The sequence below is a fragment of the Acinonyx jubatus genome, chromosome E4 (assembly GCF_027475565.1).
Source record: "Acinonyx jubatus isolate Ajub_Pintada_27869175 chromosome E4, VMU_Ajub_asm_v1.0, whole genome shotgun sequence".
Classification (NCBI taxonomy): Eukaryota; Metazoa; Chordata; class Mammalia; order Carnivora; family Felidae; genus Acinonyx; species Acinonyx jubatus.
The window spans coordinates 46,203,156-46,220,069 of NC_069395.1; the positions used below are offsets into that span (position 1 = coordinate 46,203,156).

The 16,914-nt window shown below is 36.3% G+C and overlaps 1 protein-coding gene across 25 annotated transcripts in view; it reads left to right on the plus strand.

The window, feature by feature from the left end:
• The window catches only part of HMCN1 (hemicentin 1), a 703,321-nt gene that overhangs the window by 585,455 nt on the left and 100,952 nt on the right, over positions 1-16,914 (plus strand). For all 25 annotated transcript variants that reach the window (XM_053209695.1, XM_053209701.1, XM_053209691.1 and 22 more), the window contains 7 exons: positions 1,128-1,301; positions 2,628-2,741; positions 3,848-3,993; positions 7,835-7,985; positions 9,802-9,996; positions 11,510-11,623; positions 15,809-15,996. In XM_053209695.1, the coding sequence (XP_053065670.1) occupies positions 1,128-1,301; positions 2,628-2,741; positions 3,848-3,993; positions 7,835-7,985; positions 9,802-9,996; positions 11,510-11,623; positions 15,809-15,996 (1,082 nt within the window). The remainder of the gene's footprint in view (positions 1-1,127; positions 1,302-2,627; positions 2,742-3,847; positions 3,994-7,834; positions 7,986-9,801; positions 9,997-11,509; positions 11,624-15,808; positions 15,997-16,914) is intronic.

Genomic DNA, 16,914 nt, shown 5'->3' on the forward strand with positions numbered 1-16,914 from the left:
GAACTCAGTGGGGGAGGGATAGAGAGAGGGGGGAAACACAGAATCTGAAGCAGGCTCCAGGCTCTGAACTGTCAGCACAGAGCTCGACTCAAAGCTTGAACTCACCACAAGATCATGACTTGAGCCAAAGTCAGATGCTTAACCTACTGAGCCACCCAGGCGCCCCAGACTGGTGTCTTTCTTAACCCATACCTGCAACCCAGGTCTTTCTTCCAAGTTTGGATTTCTATATGCAATTACTTGTTGGACAAGTCTACCTGGAATCCTCATGGGCACTTAAAATTCAAGATATTCAGAACTGAACAAACTGTCCTCCCCTCCTAAATGAGCACATCTTTCCATATTTTATATTTATGTTGCTTCACTGCAGTTTACCTACGTTCCCAAGGAAGAAAACTAGAAGTCATCTTTGATTCAGCTTAGTCACCAAATTCTGTCATCAAGACACACCAGTTAACTTTCTAAATTTTTTCTTTAGTCACTCCTTCCTCTTTATGCCTCCCTTTCATTCAGTCTCTCATTATCTTTTACAGAACAAATGTACCTATCTCCATTATCCTTGCTTCCAACATTGATCCCCTTGAATCCATCTTCTATATATTCCCTTCTTGCTCCTCACTATGCTCCCAATATCCCCCTTCTTTCTACTAGTCTCCCTTCTTTCTCTGACTAACCACCACTAATCCTTGAAGACTCACTTTGAAATCTCCTTCAGGAGGGCTTCCCTGATGAGAGTCCTCATACCACATACTTGAGATTGGATTAAATGCAATGCTTCCAGGTATCCTGCAACAGAATTCCCATTCTTGCCTTACTACATTGCATTACAATTTCTTTTTGTGTGTCATCTCCATTATGCCATTTCGAAGTTCTCATTCTTTTCATGTAGAATAACAAAAATAATCAATTATTTCTCTGTTAATAAATGGAATTACACAAATAAGTACAGTGAAATTTAGAAATTCACAAATAAAGGTCTACGGCCATACCACCCTGAACAAGCCCGATGTTGTCTGATCTCGATAGCTAAGCAGGGTCGGGCCTGGATAGTACTTGGATGGGAGAAAATTCACAAATAAGGACATTTCTAAACATATTTCTTTCATCACATTTTAAATCTTTTTCAGTATCCCCTACAATTGCTGGTATTGACAGTGATGGTGGCCCTGAAGATGTCACCGTTATCCTTAACAGCCCCACATCTTTGGTCTGTGAAGCTTATTCATATCCTCCAGCCACCATCACCTGGTTTAAGAATGGAACACCTTTAGAATCCAACCGAAATATTCGTATTCTTCCAGGTAATTAGTTTACTGTAGATGCCCAAGATACACTTATGCCATCTGCTATTGTAGAAAAAGAATCATTGGTTAATTTTAATAAAAGTGATTATGACTTAGTTATGCTATTCTATTGCTATTTTAATTTTTAAATTATTTGCATATATCTTGTAACCTAAAGCAAAATTACTTTTTGAAAGGCCAGTAAAATATGTAAATAAAGGGCAAATCAATAAATACCACGATGCTATTAATTGCTAAAATATAATGTGAAATACCAAAAAGAGTAGAAATTCACTTCTTGCTGAATTGAACTTTGAAAGAGAATTAGTATTTAGATTGAGAGAGTTTGTTTATTTCTCTTTAATACCTGCCAAAATGTATGAAAATACAAAGAATGGAAAAGTATTATCACTGGTTTTAAGAAATTTAGTTTTATGTGGAAGGGAGATAAGATGTATAAAAGTTAATTAACAACATGAATTCATGAATAATAATGGATTATGAATAGTCATGGAGATTAATAAATCAGATAGTGACAGATTTTATAAAAATTTAAAAGATAGAATGGCCACTGTGGGCCAAAGTGGTCAGGAAATGCTTTGTTGCATTTGGAACTTGAACTAACCCTTAAGGAAAAATATAGAATTGTGTTGGTTGGAAATAAGAGATTTCAGATCCATCTGGATGACTAGTGTGGAAATGGTACAAAGTGAGAATGGCACATAGATATACAAAAGGCCTATCTATGCGCAAGTAATAATCTGTAGACTCCCCACCTCCCACTTGAGTGGAGGTGTGTGTGTGTGTGTGTGTGTGTGTGTGTGTGTGTGTGTGTCAGGGAGGGAGGTGGATAGGAGAAAAGGTCAGGAAGGAACATTGGGGTCATGTTTTGAATGCCTGGACTAGTGTTTTAACTTTATACTTTAGTCAATTGAGAACCAATGAAGATTTTTAAGGAGAATGGTACCATAATACAAACTGAGTTTTAGCAAGATCAGTCTCTACTGATAGGCCAAGTAAGTGAGAGGAAGATAACTAAAGCAGAAGACCTATTTATGAAGAGAGTGAAACAAAGACCTTAGCCAGAGTGTGTACAGGGGCATGGGAGGGTCAGGATGAGCATGAGAGTCATTACCACAGAGGATCACCGAGGACTTACTGACTCCTCACCCACTATGCAGTGCCCATGTATATTGTAGTTTGTCCTGTGTCACATGTCTATTACAGAATTGGCACATAGAAAAAGAAATATGTTAATTGTGAGAATTAAAACCCCTGATAGTTTGTGCATATTCTGTTGCCACTGTGACTTCAGAGGTTCTTTGGTGTTCCATGCTTTTTCAGGAGGTAGGACTCTGCAGATCCTAAATGCACAGGAGGACAATGCTGGAAGATACTCTTGTATAGCCACTAATGAAGCAGGAGAAATGATAAAGCACTATGAAGTGAAGGTCTACAGTAAGTCCTGAAAAAACACTACATTTCATATTTTCCTCAAGTTTTCTAACTTTTTCGATACTGTTTTTTATTATGGGTTCATAATTATTTATACTCATCATTAAAGCTTGTTGTCTATGCAGTTTCCTTCATTAAGATGGAAGTTGAATTAACATTGTACCCATGACCTCAATTGCTTAAAGATGTGAAGAGCCCATTCAGTCTGCTCACTAACCTCTTGTTGGAGAACTTTTCAGTGGTACTTCTTATGTTTCTGTTTTTCCTTCTGAAAACCCTCTGGGCTGAGTTATAGTACTTTCATACACAAAATTGTTATTTAAATATATATATATATATACACACACACACACACACACACACACATTCTAATCAATAGCTTAAGATGAGTTTATCAATGACTTTGGGCTGATCCACTGTACTTTGACCTGTACATAAAAAGCAAATCAAATCCTGGGGCACCTGGGTGGCTCAGTCAGTTAAGCATCTGACTTTGGCTCAGGTCATGATCTCATGGTTTGTGAGTTCAAGCCCTGCATTGGGCTCTGTGCTGACAGCTCAGAGCCTGCTTTAGGTTCTCTGTCTCCTTATCTCTCTGCTCCCTCCCCAGATTGGACTCTGTCTCTGTCTCTCAAAAACAAATAAACACTAAAAAAAAAAAAACAGCAAATCCTACCATTAACAGGGCCTACATTTCAGGATTTTGGTTTTGTTTTTGTTTTTAAAAAGGAAGAGAATCTTTCTGATTGTCTTTTATTCTTTGAATCAGCTCCTTTAATGACTGACAAAATACATTTTATGGGTCATGCTTGGACTGTGTCTGGGGACCTGGAAAAATGAAAGTAATGGTTCTGTGAAGCAATGGTTCTAATTAGACTCATTGGCAGTATTCAAATGAAAGGAAGAAGATATTTTCCTTCACATTTCCTTCACATCTGAATGCTACCATTTCATAAGATGCGCTCTTGGGTCCATGGGGGAAGAAGAGCATAGCAAATGCCTCAGTTATTTCCTTGTGTTCTTAAGTAATTGTCGGTGTGATTTCCATGATAGTCCATATATATAAAAGAACCAGTGCTTACTCTAAGAATATTCATTTTTTTATGCAGTTCCACCCATCATCAATAAAGGGGACCTACTGGGGCCAGGTCTTTCCCCTAAAGAAGTGAAGATCAAAGTAAACAATACGCTGACTTTGGAATGTGAAGCTTACGCGATTCCATCTGCCTCTCTCAGCTGGTACAAGGATGGACAGGCCAGTCACACATTTTTTTTTCCTTTGCGAATAGTTTCTTAAAAACAAAGATGACCAATTAAATTTAAAAAAAAAAAAAGGAAAAAAACAGGCACCAGTAACTCAGAGAATCAATGTCACCTTATAACCAGCACAATCCCATGCTCCCAGAATATAAAACTGTTAAGAAATTGAACCATTTCAACAATCTTAGCACTATTCCATCACAGGAAAGTTTGAAGGATTGTTTTTGTGGACATTAGCAGTCATCTATAAAACTCCAGCCACTTTCCCACTGAGGAACAGTTTTTGTGTTCTGTGGCTTTACAGTGTAAGCAAACTTTGTAGAGAAGAAACAGAACAGTGCTAAGCCAAATTAAAATGATATAACAAGGGTACTAAGTTTATTCAGAGTTTTCTCTGAAGACCTTTAATTCTTTTACAAAAGGTAACCTGTTTTACATTATAAGAGGAAGAAAAATAGCTAACTGTGATGATTAAGTGCCCAATTCAGTTAACTAGGGGCAATGAGAAACTATAAATAATGACACTTCCTTCCATTATGTGATCTGACTTTCAGACTATACATCCTCATTTCTCATTCAACTTCTTTTCTTCCATGCATGTTTTAAAGATAAATGTGCTAGTGTTTTGACACCAAAATAGACTCTTTTTTTGGCTGTTGTTAACACTGTGCTTAATAGAGATGTGGCATAACTAAGCTGCTGTTTGTCCTGTTATACACATAATCAACCAAATGGTCAGTTAAATTCCAGCTGTAGAAGTTCAAGTCAGAGTTATGATTTAAGATGCAGACAGATATAGCTTTTTTCTTTCAGATCACAGAGATTTTGCAATACTGGCAGCTAGAAAAAAAAATTGTCTCTTATAAAGTAAGCAGCTTCATCTGGAAGCCGTTGGAGAGGAAAAATATGGAATTCCCACCATGTTCTGTTTATAGTGTCTTTTCTGACTGCAAGTACACTTCATGGTACAATATCAATTCTAGATGAGTTTGCTTGGAAACAATTCCTTTCTCCTTTGAAATCTTATTATTTTGTTTTTAATTTTATCTAGAACCCTTTTATTTGTTTTAGTTACAACGCATGCACACACATACACACACAAACACATACCCATGTAAACATTGACTAAAGACTAGAATCGTGCCAGGAATGAGGCATTTTCGTTTCTTTAAATATCATAATGATGGTTAATTTACAGTTCCAAATCCAGACTCTGAAATTGATCCAGTTATGATGCTTTAGTTAAACTGCTAAATTTTTCAGGGTTTACCATTGGTTCTCTAAAATGTGTGCCCCCCAAAATACCAGTTTTTGTTTTCCATATCCTTTCTTCTTTCATTCTTCAGATAAGCAGCACTAGTTCAGTAAAACAGCACTTTTGAGAAAATACACCAAACACATTGGTCATGTTAGCCACAATAAGTTTTAATAGAATCTTTGAGTTATTTATTCATGCCTTAAAGGGTTTTTTAGCATAGAAAATTTAAATTATATTATTTTTATTTAAGTGATATAATGTTAATAATGATTTAGTTCCCAAATTATTTATTGAGCACATACTATTTCCTGGGCACGATTTAGATTCAGGGGATATAGCTATGAAGGAAACAGACAAAAGTCTCTCCTCGTGTGAAGTTTGGGGAGACAAACACTAAATAAACAAACCAGTGCAGCATATAATGTGCCAGATGGGGTAAATGTTATGGAGAAAATTCAGTCAGGAAGAAGAATAGTAAATATGCTCTCTTATTTATGTAGGGAAGACCTCACTGATAAGGTGATATTTGAGCAGAAACTCAAAGAAAATGCAGGAAGCAGACATAAAATACCTGAGGGGAAGATATTCTAAAGTAGATAGAATAGCAAGGACAAACATCCTAAGGCATTTTGGCTGAAGTGCAGTGATCCATGGGAGCACAGCAGTTGTGAGCAAAAGATTAATGGGGAGACAGATCATACTGCCTTGTAGACCAGTTGGCCTTTATTCTGGTAGGAAGTTACTGGAAAATTTTGAACACAAGAGCAATATGATCTGACTTAAGGTTTTAAAAGGGTTACATTGGCTTCCATATTGAGAGAAGATAGAGAGAGTGGTCCAGAGGAGAGATGGTAATTACTTGGACAAAGGTGGTAGCAGGATGTGAGGGAAAACTGTAAGACAAACATGAGTCCAAGATTTTGCATAAGATCAATAGGAGAGTGAGTTTAGATAGATAAGAGGTCCAAGGATTAAGCCTCAGGGACTCCAACATTTAGAGGTTGTGGGGCAGAGAGTGAAGTCCCCCAAAAGATAGGAGGGGGGGGGAAGTTTTTCAAAAGGAACACAAATTAAATAAAAACTGAGAGAACTGACCAGTACATTTAGCAACATGGATGTCATTGGTGATTCTGACAATGTCATTTTGGTCAAGTGGAGACTGTAAAAGTCTTATTGGAATAGATTCAAGAAAAGATGCATAGAAATGGAGACAGCATATGTAGAAAACATTTTAAAGTCATTGGCTATAAAGGGGAGTAGAAAAATGTGGAGTTAGGCTACATTCTAAAGAGATTTTTTTTAATGGGGAAAATTCTAGTATGTTGTATGCAGATTGAAATCATCCAGTGGAAAGAAATCATTTGATGATGATGCAGGTGACAGAGGACATAGTTGTTGGAGAGGTGTCTTTGAATAGACCACAGGATGCTCAGAATGGACAGACCAGTGTTAACCAAGGTTAGACTTTTACCAGGGAAATAAAATAAAGGGAAAGAAGGCAAAAGGAGTTGAGGGTTTATGCAAGGAGCGATTGTCATAATAGACCTTCACCAGGTCAGGAAAAGAGTGAGTGGCAGTGAAAAGAGGTCTGTGGAGGGTGAGTCTTCCCTTGGGACCAAGAATTTATTGGAGTTGGGATGCTAGAGGAAGTAAGTTAGGAAGTTAGGAGGTAGTGGTCAGAGAGTGAGAACTTGAAAGTGAGATTATAAAGAGATGTGGTTACTGGTAATTACAAGGGTGAGTATGATTGGTTGAGTGGCTGAGAGAGGATTGGGGACAAAAAATTAAAGGAGAGGAGGTCAGGGAGCTGAGAGCACACAGCATTGGATAACTGTCTATGTGGGTGTTGAAATCACCAAGAATTACGAGAAAAGTATCATTAGAAAGAATGACAGTGAGCCAGGAGCTAAAGCCTTGAAGGAATAAGAGGGAACTTAGTGTAAATGGAAATGTTTAGAAGGCAAGAAATGTTCTATTAAGTGTAGGTGATGTTATTAATAAAACATTGTAATATAAATATCTGTAAGTTAGTTTGCCATATAAGTATAGTAATACTTTGAATCAAACACTGTAACATAAATATCTCTAGGTTACAAATTTCCATTTATGAAGTAATAATGTTTCTGAATGACCAATAAGTGATATTTAGATCAAATGAGAATATTCATGCCCCCAATCTTTCATTTAAAAACTCTGAAATTTTCTACAGAATTATAGTAAAAGATACGCTTTTTTAGTACAGTGTGGAATCAGCTGATAAATAATTTTTTCCAACATGGATAAATAGATATGGTATGTAAGAATGTTTTTTTATCATACAATAGATTTGATATATAAATGTGCCACCTGGCAATAACCGGGCACAGATGTAAAGTATATGAGCAATATTTTCAACAAATAAAAATGTGATTACTCAAGAAGCTTAATTAAAGTAAATTAATTAAATTATTGTTATCTCGAGTATTTCAAATGTAATTTATTTTTATTTATTAAAGAATCCTAAAAAGTATCAGCTGTATGGTCTCTTAGAGGATTTATTAGAATACTTCATGGTAACATTATTATAATTAAATCACAGCCTCTTAAATCAGATGATCATGTTACTATTGCTGCAAATGGACACACACTTCAAATAAAGGAGGCTCAAATATCAGATACTGGACGCTATACTTGTGTAGCATCTAACATTGCAGGTGAAGATGAACTGGATTTTGATGTGAATATACAAGGTAATGATAAGATGCTTATTGTGTATAATTTAACTTACATGATCTATCAAAGCAATGAAAAAGAGATTCGACTTATTTTATTTTACTTTTTTTAAATATAATTTATTGTCAAATTGGCTTACAGATAACACCCAGTGCTCACTGGTTTATTTTAAATACCTATCTTTCTGTTGACAATAAAAAAAATTCATTATTGAACACTGGAACTTGAGAAATTGAGGAAGAAATAATACATTATTCAGGATTACTTCTATTATTTTTATGTTTCCTTCTGGTATCTTTTTGTAAGGTATACTTCATTTATAAATCAGGGTCACTTGATACAGACTTTTCTATTACATGGGCTTTCCCCTAATATTTTTTTCATGAAGGTTTTGTTTGATAGCATTTACATGGAAGGCAAGAAAGTAGTAAAGTAATGGAATTTTAAATGGTCAGACTTGAAATTGAATGATGATTTAGGCTCTTACAAACTTTTTGACTTGGGCAAGTTACATAAATATTTTAAGCCTTGGTTTCCATGTTTTGAAATTAATGCCTTAATTTAAAAGGGCTCCTGGGTGGCTCAGTCATTTTAGAGTTCAACTCTTGATTTTGGCTCAGGTCATGATCTCACAGTTGGTGGGTTCGAGCCCTGTGTCAGGCTCCACACAGTCCTAAATAACATAAAATATGTAAAAGTTTCAGGCGCTAGGGTGGCTCAGTCAGTTAAGCAACCAACCCTTAATTTCGGCTCAGGTGATGATCCCACTGTCCTGGGATCGAGCCCCATGTTGGCTCCACACTGAGCATGGATCCTACTTAAGATCTGCTCGCTCGCTCGCTCTCTCTCTCTCTCTCTCTCTCTCCCCCTCTCTCCCCCCCTCTCTCCCTCTTCCTCTCCCTCTCTTCCTCTGCCCCTCCCCTACTTGTGTGTGAGCGTACACACTCTTTCTCTCTCTAAAATAAATAATAAAATAAAAAAGTATGTAAAACTCTTAGAAAAACGTTTAAGAAGTGGTACCTGCTATAGTTGTTGATATTGTTACTTTTGTGATTTTATATATGCTTTTTATAACATGCTCTTTAATAATGTACCCATTTTATCAGTTGAGTATTAAAATATGTATTTAACTACACTTCTATTGTTGAATGTCTAGGTTGTTTCCAAGTTTTCACTACTCATGTGATGCTTCACTGAACATCTTTATACATAAAACTTTTGGACATCTGTGGTTTTTCATAAGTTACTAATAGTGGAAATTTTAGGTCAAGTGTTGTACACTTTTTTAATACTTTTGATGTGCAGGAAAATTGCCTTCTAGAAAGTTCATGCTTGTCCCTCAGAAATGTTTGAGAATGTCCTATTATTTTTGCTAATGCAGTTACCAATCCTGATTGCATAACTTCTTTAGTCTTCTTAGTAAGACAAATCATTGGCAAATGATCTCTGTTGAGCTGGAATTTTTTTAATGGTTCCTCAAAATTTAGTTTTTCCCACTATGATCATATTCCTAGCCATGCATATTTTGGCATATCTTCCCTGAAAATAGGCCTCTTCATCTTCTAAGACCTTTAACAGGGAGAGCAAAGCATGAGCATGGCATTTTGAGCCCCATATTTCTTGTTCTTCCACATGAAAACCAACTCTGACTCCTGTCTACTACATTTTTTGGCTCAGGACTCGAGTTGGTAGGTGTGTAAGTACTGGAAAATATTTTCGCATTGTCTAATTTATTACATTTACAAGTCATTCTTGTGAAAATACAGACAAGATCTTTGTTTAATTAACCCGAGCATTCACATGTGTCTAACATGTCATGTCTTTCCTCCATAGTTCCTCCAAGTTTTCAGAAACTCTGGGAAATAGGAAACATGCTGGATGCTGGCAGGAGTGGTGAAGCCAAGGATGTGATCATCAACAATCCCATTTCCCTTTACTGTGAAACTAATGCTGCTCCTCCCCCAACACTGACATGGTACAAAGATGGCCGCCCTCTGACCTCCAACGATAGAGTGTTGATTCTACCAGGTAATGATGCTATGAACTGAGTGAAACGTGGGGTCTCTGCCAAGTGTGTTTCTCCTTATTTATTAGTTCAGTTGAGTTGATCAGCTTTCTGGCCATGTAATTTAACTGACAAAAGCTGCCAAATGCCCCTCGTATCTGTGAACCTTCAAGCTAAAAGAGTGTAGGCTGAGAATTCTGACAATGGGCTGGCATACCTTAGGTTATTTTCAGATCTGCTACAGCATCATTCTATCAACTTAAGTTCTTTGGCTTCCTTCACACTCCATGTCTCTAATAGTGTGATGAGATCATCAGTTCAGTTTCTACACATTATTAATGATAAATTCTAAAATCTGCTTGCAAATAGTTGCTATTCACTTTATTAAATGCATTTATCATAAATCAATAGTTATGATTATTAATTTCAAATATTTTAGTTATTGCATGGTTTATTGGTGGAAAAGAAGATGTTTAAATTGTTGTGGAATTAATAACCTTTTCAAGGCTTCTCTTTTAACAAACATTCAAAGAAACTTGTCAAAATTTACCAAATTGTACACTTAAGGTCAGTGTAGTCCATGGCCTGTAAACTTGATTTCAATGAAATAAAAGACTGTCTTGAAAAAATTTTTAAAAAGGTGATTAAATACAAATGTTAGCTAAATGTTGTGATACATGGTCTGAAATTGGATGTAGGCTTGGAGGAAATTTTTTATAAAAGATTGTAACAATAATGAAATTTCAATACGAACTGTGAGTTCAGTAGTAGTTTTGTGTTGATTTTAAATCTCCTTATTTTGATCACTGTACTATGATTATATAAGGGATCATTCTTGTTCTTATGAAATACAGATTTATGAATATTTAGGGGGAAAAGGGCACCATGTTTCCAACTTACTCTCAAATGGTTCAGAAAAAGGATTGTATGTATGTATGTATGTATGTATAAATAAATAAATAAATAAAGTATATATAGAGAGAACTAAAATAAGTGGAATGAAATATAAATGGTAAACATAGGTAAAAATTTGTTACACAATTATTGAAACTTTGAGTTTGAAAATATATCTGTGAAATGTTTTAAAAATATGCACTTATTCTTTTAAATCTGTATGTATTATAATATACTTTATAACTTTTGCATCTCTGGCTCTTACTTTCTCAAACCTGTACCTACCTCAAACATTGTAAACTTCTTTTACATATGTTCAAAACTGTAAAATTAAGAAGTCACTATATAATAACATTCCACATGGAATATGATGAGACAGAGAGAGCAACATTACCCTCTTGGGAAGAAATAACACGAGCTATTTGTCTCTTAGGAGATGTGATTCGTATATTGGATCACTTATCAATAATGCAGTGTTTGTTATAAATATGGTATGTCAGATTAAAACTGAACCATTAGATGAAATAAGAACCTTGAAAGAAAATGTAAGGAAGTCATTAGACCTGAAAAACCGTATCTCTGTTTATGACCAGTGTTCACTCTAGGATTTAGAGAAGTAAATATATTGGGATCTGTTTTCAGGTGGGCGAGTGTTGCAGATTCCTCGAGCTAAAGTAGAAGATGCAGGGAGATATACATGTGTGGCTGTGAATGAGGCCGGAGAAGATTCCCTTCAGTATGACGTTCGTGTACTCTGTGAGTCTTTGTTTGTTGTGCGTTCTTTCACTCAAAAAAATTTTTGGAGGAACTAATGTTTGCACGATGTTGCACTGAGCACTTTAAAGACTGTAAAGATAATCAGAAAGTGATAGTGCTACTGAGGAATTAATTATCTTATACAAATTGAGAACACATTAGTTAGGACTCCTGAAGTGTCAGGTAACAAACTGGCTTCAACTAAAAAAAAGAGAATTCATTGACTCAGAAGGCAAAAGAGTCCCAGGGTAGATCTGACTTACATCATAACTGATTTCTGTGGCTCAAAAGAGGTCAAGCAGATTTAACCTTCCTCTTTCTCGTGGTTTTTTTTTCTACTAGCATCACTCTCCGGGGGGGAGGGGATCCCCCAGATTGACAAGTTGGCCCCCAGGAGCTCTACTCTTACAACTTTCTAATTTCACATCCAAATGAAAGCCTTTCTTAGTATTTACAACTGAAGTCCTAGAATTGGATTTTCATGGCTTTAATTGGCCAAGCATGAATCACATTTCTACCTGTGAACCAATCATAGCAGCTAAGTGGGCTGTTTAAGGCCTAGTTTATGTGCCTATCCTTAGACTGCAGTGATCTCCATCTGAATGCATGAACTGAGAATGGAGGAAGTATTGTACCTTGAAGAGAAAAGAGAGGTGATGTCACTAGAAGCAGAAATAAGTAGTTGGTTCCATTAGAAGAGACTGCTCTAGAGAGGTGGCAGTGGGAATGTACAGGACGCCATCAGCATGAAAGAGTTTAGATTTTATTCTGAGTGATTAAGAAAATGGTGGCAAGAATAATAAAAATAAAAGATGTAGGAAAACAACATTATTTGGGAAGAAGAAAGTCAATTTTGTTTTGGACATGTTGAATTTGGCATGTTACAAGATAAAGATACCTAGGTATAATATTGAAAGGGTCGTTGGAAATAAGAAACTTCAGCACAGAGAGAGACTGAACTAAGAATGTAGATTTGATAGTTATCCACAAACAGGTGACATTCAAGGGCATGAGATTTCCAACAGCAAGGCTTATAGATAGAGTAGGAGAAGATGAAAAGAAGTTTGTGGTGGGATTGTTAACAAGTAGGGAAAAGGAAAAGGAAAACAGAGTTAGAGAAGAAACAATCTGAGAAGTTCATGAAAAGCAGTAAACTACATACTATTCTATCACAGAATCCAAGGCATGGAAATGGTTATCAAGAAATGGATCTAGTATTGACCGCTAAAGCAAATTTAAGAAAAGTAAAACTGAAAAAGTCCATTTGGCTTTAAAACTAAGAAAACATTGATATGATTCAAAAGATTGATTTAGATACTGTGGTATGGTACAAAGAAAGCCACAGGACAAAAGGATTAATCTTGAGCAACTAATCAGAAAGAAAACAAATATAGAGTACTGTTAAGACATTTTGCAGAGGATGGAAGAAATGGAGTAGAATTTTAGGACAAACAGCTTGTTTGAGAAAACATATTTAAGAAAGATTTGAGCTTGCTTATAGGCCACAGAAGGTGATCCAACAGAACGGGACAAATTAAAATTTCAAGTGTGTGTGTGGATGGGGGAGGGTGGTGTGCAGGAATTGATGGACCAAGACCCTAGAACAGGTGAAAAATTCAATCTAGGAACCAAGAGGGGTTAATTAGCCTTTCGTGGTAATGAATTGCCATTCATTGGAATGGTTAGGAGAGAAATGGGGAAATGCATATCAAATGTCTTTAGTCCTTTTCATTAAGTATGAGAGCAAGAAAAACAGTGGCAGGGGTGTTTGGGTCTGCAGAAAACAGAGAAGTTTAGTGATTACCACCATAGAGGATGTGGTGGACAGTCAACTGTTGAAATTAGAGCCATGTGGCTCAGTTATTCCTTTCTACAGCCACCCTTCCTTCCACAGCATCCCCAGTAACCTGGAGGTAGAGGTAAAATAATAATAATAATAATAATAATAATAATAATAATAATGATAATAATTAGTGTGCTCTATCTGGGTGGGGCAGGGTTGTGCTACAAGGTAAACAGGTATATATTGTGGAAGCACTGGAGGGCGAAAAACTAGTGAGACAGAGCATCACCAAAATGACCCCTATGAGGTCTGGGCAGGGCAAGAGGGAAAATGATGGAATTTAGCTGATGGGTTGATTGTAAGTGAGGAAAGATTAGAAAGGCTAGAGTTTTCAGTGCAAACAAAGAGCAGCTTAGGAAGGAAGCCTGAAAAGAGGTGGAAGAAAGAACACTAGAGTCTCAAATTCATATATTTGACAAGTATCTGTTGATTGCTCAATTATGTGCCAGGCACTAAGGACATAGTAGTGAATATCCTAGACATTGGTCCTTCTTCAGGGAGCTTATAACTTGCAAAGGGAAGAGGTGTTAATATTGAGTGGTCCAAGGTATGGCTGTCTAGGACTGGCTGACATGGAATAGAGATGAACTAATTAGGGTTGGATGGGTCATCAAGATAGATCTTAAAGTCTATGAGATAGTGATAAGAAAAAAAAGAAAATCAGTACTAACATCACCAAGAAGAGTGAAGGAGTATCCTAGATCACATGACTTAATTTGACCTAAGTTTGGAAAGAGTTTAGGGCACAGTGGAAGAATCTGATAAAGAAGCAAGATAATGGGGTATTGGGAAGGACTGGGAGTCAGTTAAATTGAAATGGAACCTGGGGGGGTGAGTAGTCAAAGGTAGATGTTCATCCCTTCAGGCTATTTTAATTAAGAGGAAGTTGCACAGCATGATGGAGATAAGTTTAGAGAGCTGGAACAAAACAAAAAATAGAAACTGTACCCAAAATTCTGTCTAAATTAGGGATGTTTCACAGTGTTTGAGGCTCACCTTCTATGTGCTACTCCAAGGTTCTCTACTGAGAATGATTCTGAATGGTGTAAGCCAGCTGATGGGTCAACAGCTGGAGGAGCAGGTCAAAGAAAGAGCTCTGGACCTCTGGGACCTCCGGGACTTCCTGATGGTTCAGCCCCAGGCAGAAGTTGAGGAAAACATAGAATCTTTATGTCCCAACATCCCATTTGTTTAGTTTTCCTGGTATTGGGGTTACTGACAGGTGCATTTAATCTGAAGTTCAAGTTCAGTTTTTACTAATCTGCAGTTCAAGTTATATCTTATGTTATCTAGAGTATAGTAAAAATCATATAACTTTGAATGTGAAAATTTGCATTTAAAGTAAGATTGAAATTCTAATATGTACCTTGTAGCCTTGGTTATTTTCTTTACAGACTTTCAGTTTAGTTTTTGAAAGACCCAAATACCACAGGACTGTATCTACATTAAATATATAGTCTTTACTGATTGCTAAAGTTATGGTACATTGTAAGAGAATGAAACAAAATAGCTAAGCTTTCCAAATAAAATAAAATGATTATTCACTTTGAAGATAAATTTTCTACATTTACAACAGCAAGCCAATACATGTGTTTCTAGTTTATGAAACATTTCCATTTTTTAAAATTTTATGGGTAATGTGATTTTTCATAATGGACTAGTCTAACATAAGATAGGTATGCACCTGGATTCTGTGGTATTATTTTAAATTCAAATGAATATATATAGGAAAATCTAGAATGTGACTCTTAAAACTTTAGTGTACATCAAGATCACCTGAACAAATTTCTTGGCCTCTCTAAAGATGCCCATTGAAGAGGTCTGAGTGGACCCCCCATATTTGTCTCTAACCACACTCCCAGATGATGCTGATACCATGGGCACTGAGGCTGCAGAAACACACTTTAAGAAGCCCAGATAATTCCCTTGCAAAATGAAACCAAATCTGTACATTCCAAATACACTTTAAAGATGTAATTGATCTGGCTTGTCTAGGTGACCAGACTTAAATATTCATTCATGCAGATTCTACTTATATGTATGCTTGAAAACCCAGAAGGCATAGTGGAAGGGGCTGAGAGAGAAACAAGGTCAGATAATTTGGAGAAGGATTGGGATTGAGCTAAATGGGAATGAAAATCGTGGAAGAGGTTAGTCCAGGATAGGTAAACCCAAATTCACACCATTTTTATCATCACCCTAAGTTATTGGTGTAAAATGTTTCTTCTTCAACTTTGCTCTTCTGTTATCATGCCATACTTTTGAAAACTGCCACAAAATTAGAATAACTGAGAAAAGACCTTATCTCCTGTCATTATCTTTTTGTTGCAATCATTTATTAGTGCCACCGATTATTAAGGGAGCAAGTAGTGACCTTCCGGAAGAGGTCACCGTGCTGGTGAATAAGAAGACATTGATGGAGTGTTTATCCAATGGCAGCCCCACACCAAAGAATTCCTGGCAAAAAGATGGACAGCCCTTGCTAGAAAATGGGCATCATAAATTTTTATCTAATGGAAGAATTCTTCAGGTAAAAGTAAAAAAATCTTATTTTTAAAAAGCTGTTTCACTTTGTATTTTATAAGAAGTCTTTTTCACTTTTAAAACATACTTTTGTTGGTTTGTAAATATTATGTTTATAAAAATAACTAACCATAAGAGGAATGTAAAATAAAATTCTTTATTCTATACTCCCTACCAGAGGGGACCACTATTTTCTTTAAGTTTTTATTTAAATTCCAGTTAGTTAACATACAGGGTGATATTAGTTTCAGACATATGATTTAGTGATTCAACACTTGTGTACAACACCCAGTGCTCTTCACAGCAAGTTCCCTCCTTAATTTGCATCCTCTGTTTAACCCATCCCCCTACCCCTCTCCCCTCTGGTAACTATCAGTTTGTTCTCTAGAATTGAGTCTGTTTCTTGGTTTGCCTCTTTCTGTTTTCTCTATGATTGTTTGTTTTGTTTCTTCAGTTCCACATATGAGTGAAATCACATGGTATTTGTCTTTCAGAGGTGGCCACTATTACACTTTTGTGTGAATTCTTACAAAAATTGTCTGTACTTTTGACACATGCACACCCCTAAATTTACTACAACACGGACCTTGTGATAAAAACCGCATTATAAGTAAATTATTATAATCCTTTCTGTAGTCTATTTCTGATGATAAAATCCCAGGTGGTGTAAGGTTCCCTGTAGATCAACACTTCCCCTGTATTAGTAAAGAATTGGTAATAAATAATGAAAACCACATAAATATCCCAAATTGCAGTTCACTAATAGCCATGTGTATATTTTTCTTGGGTGCCTTGGTGGCTCAGTTGGTTAAGCATCCAACTTAGGCTCAGGTCATGATCTCGCGGTTCATGGGCTCAAGCCCTGCGTCCGGCTCTATGCTGACAGCTTGGAACCTGGAGCCTGTTTCAGATTCTGTGTCTTCCT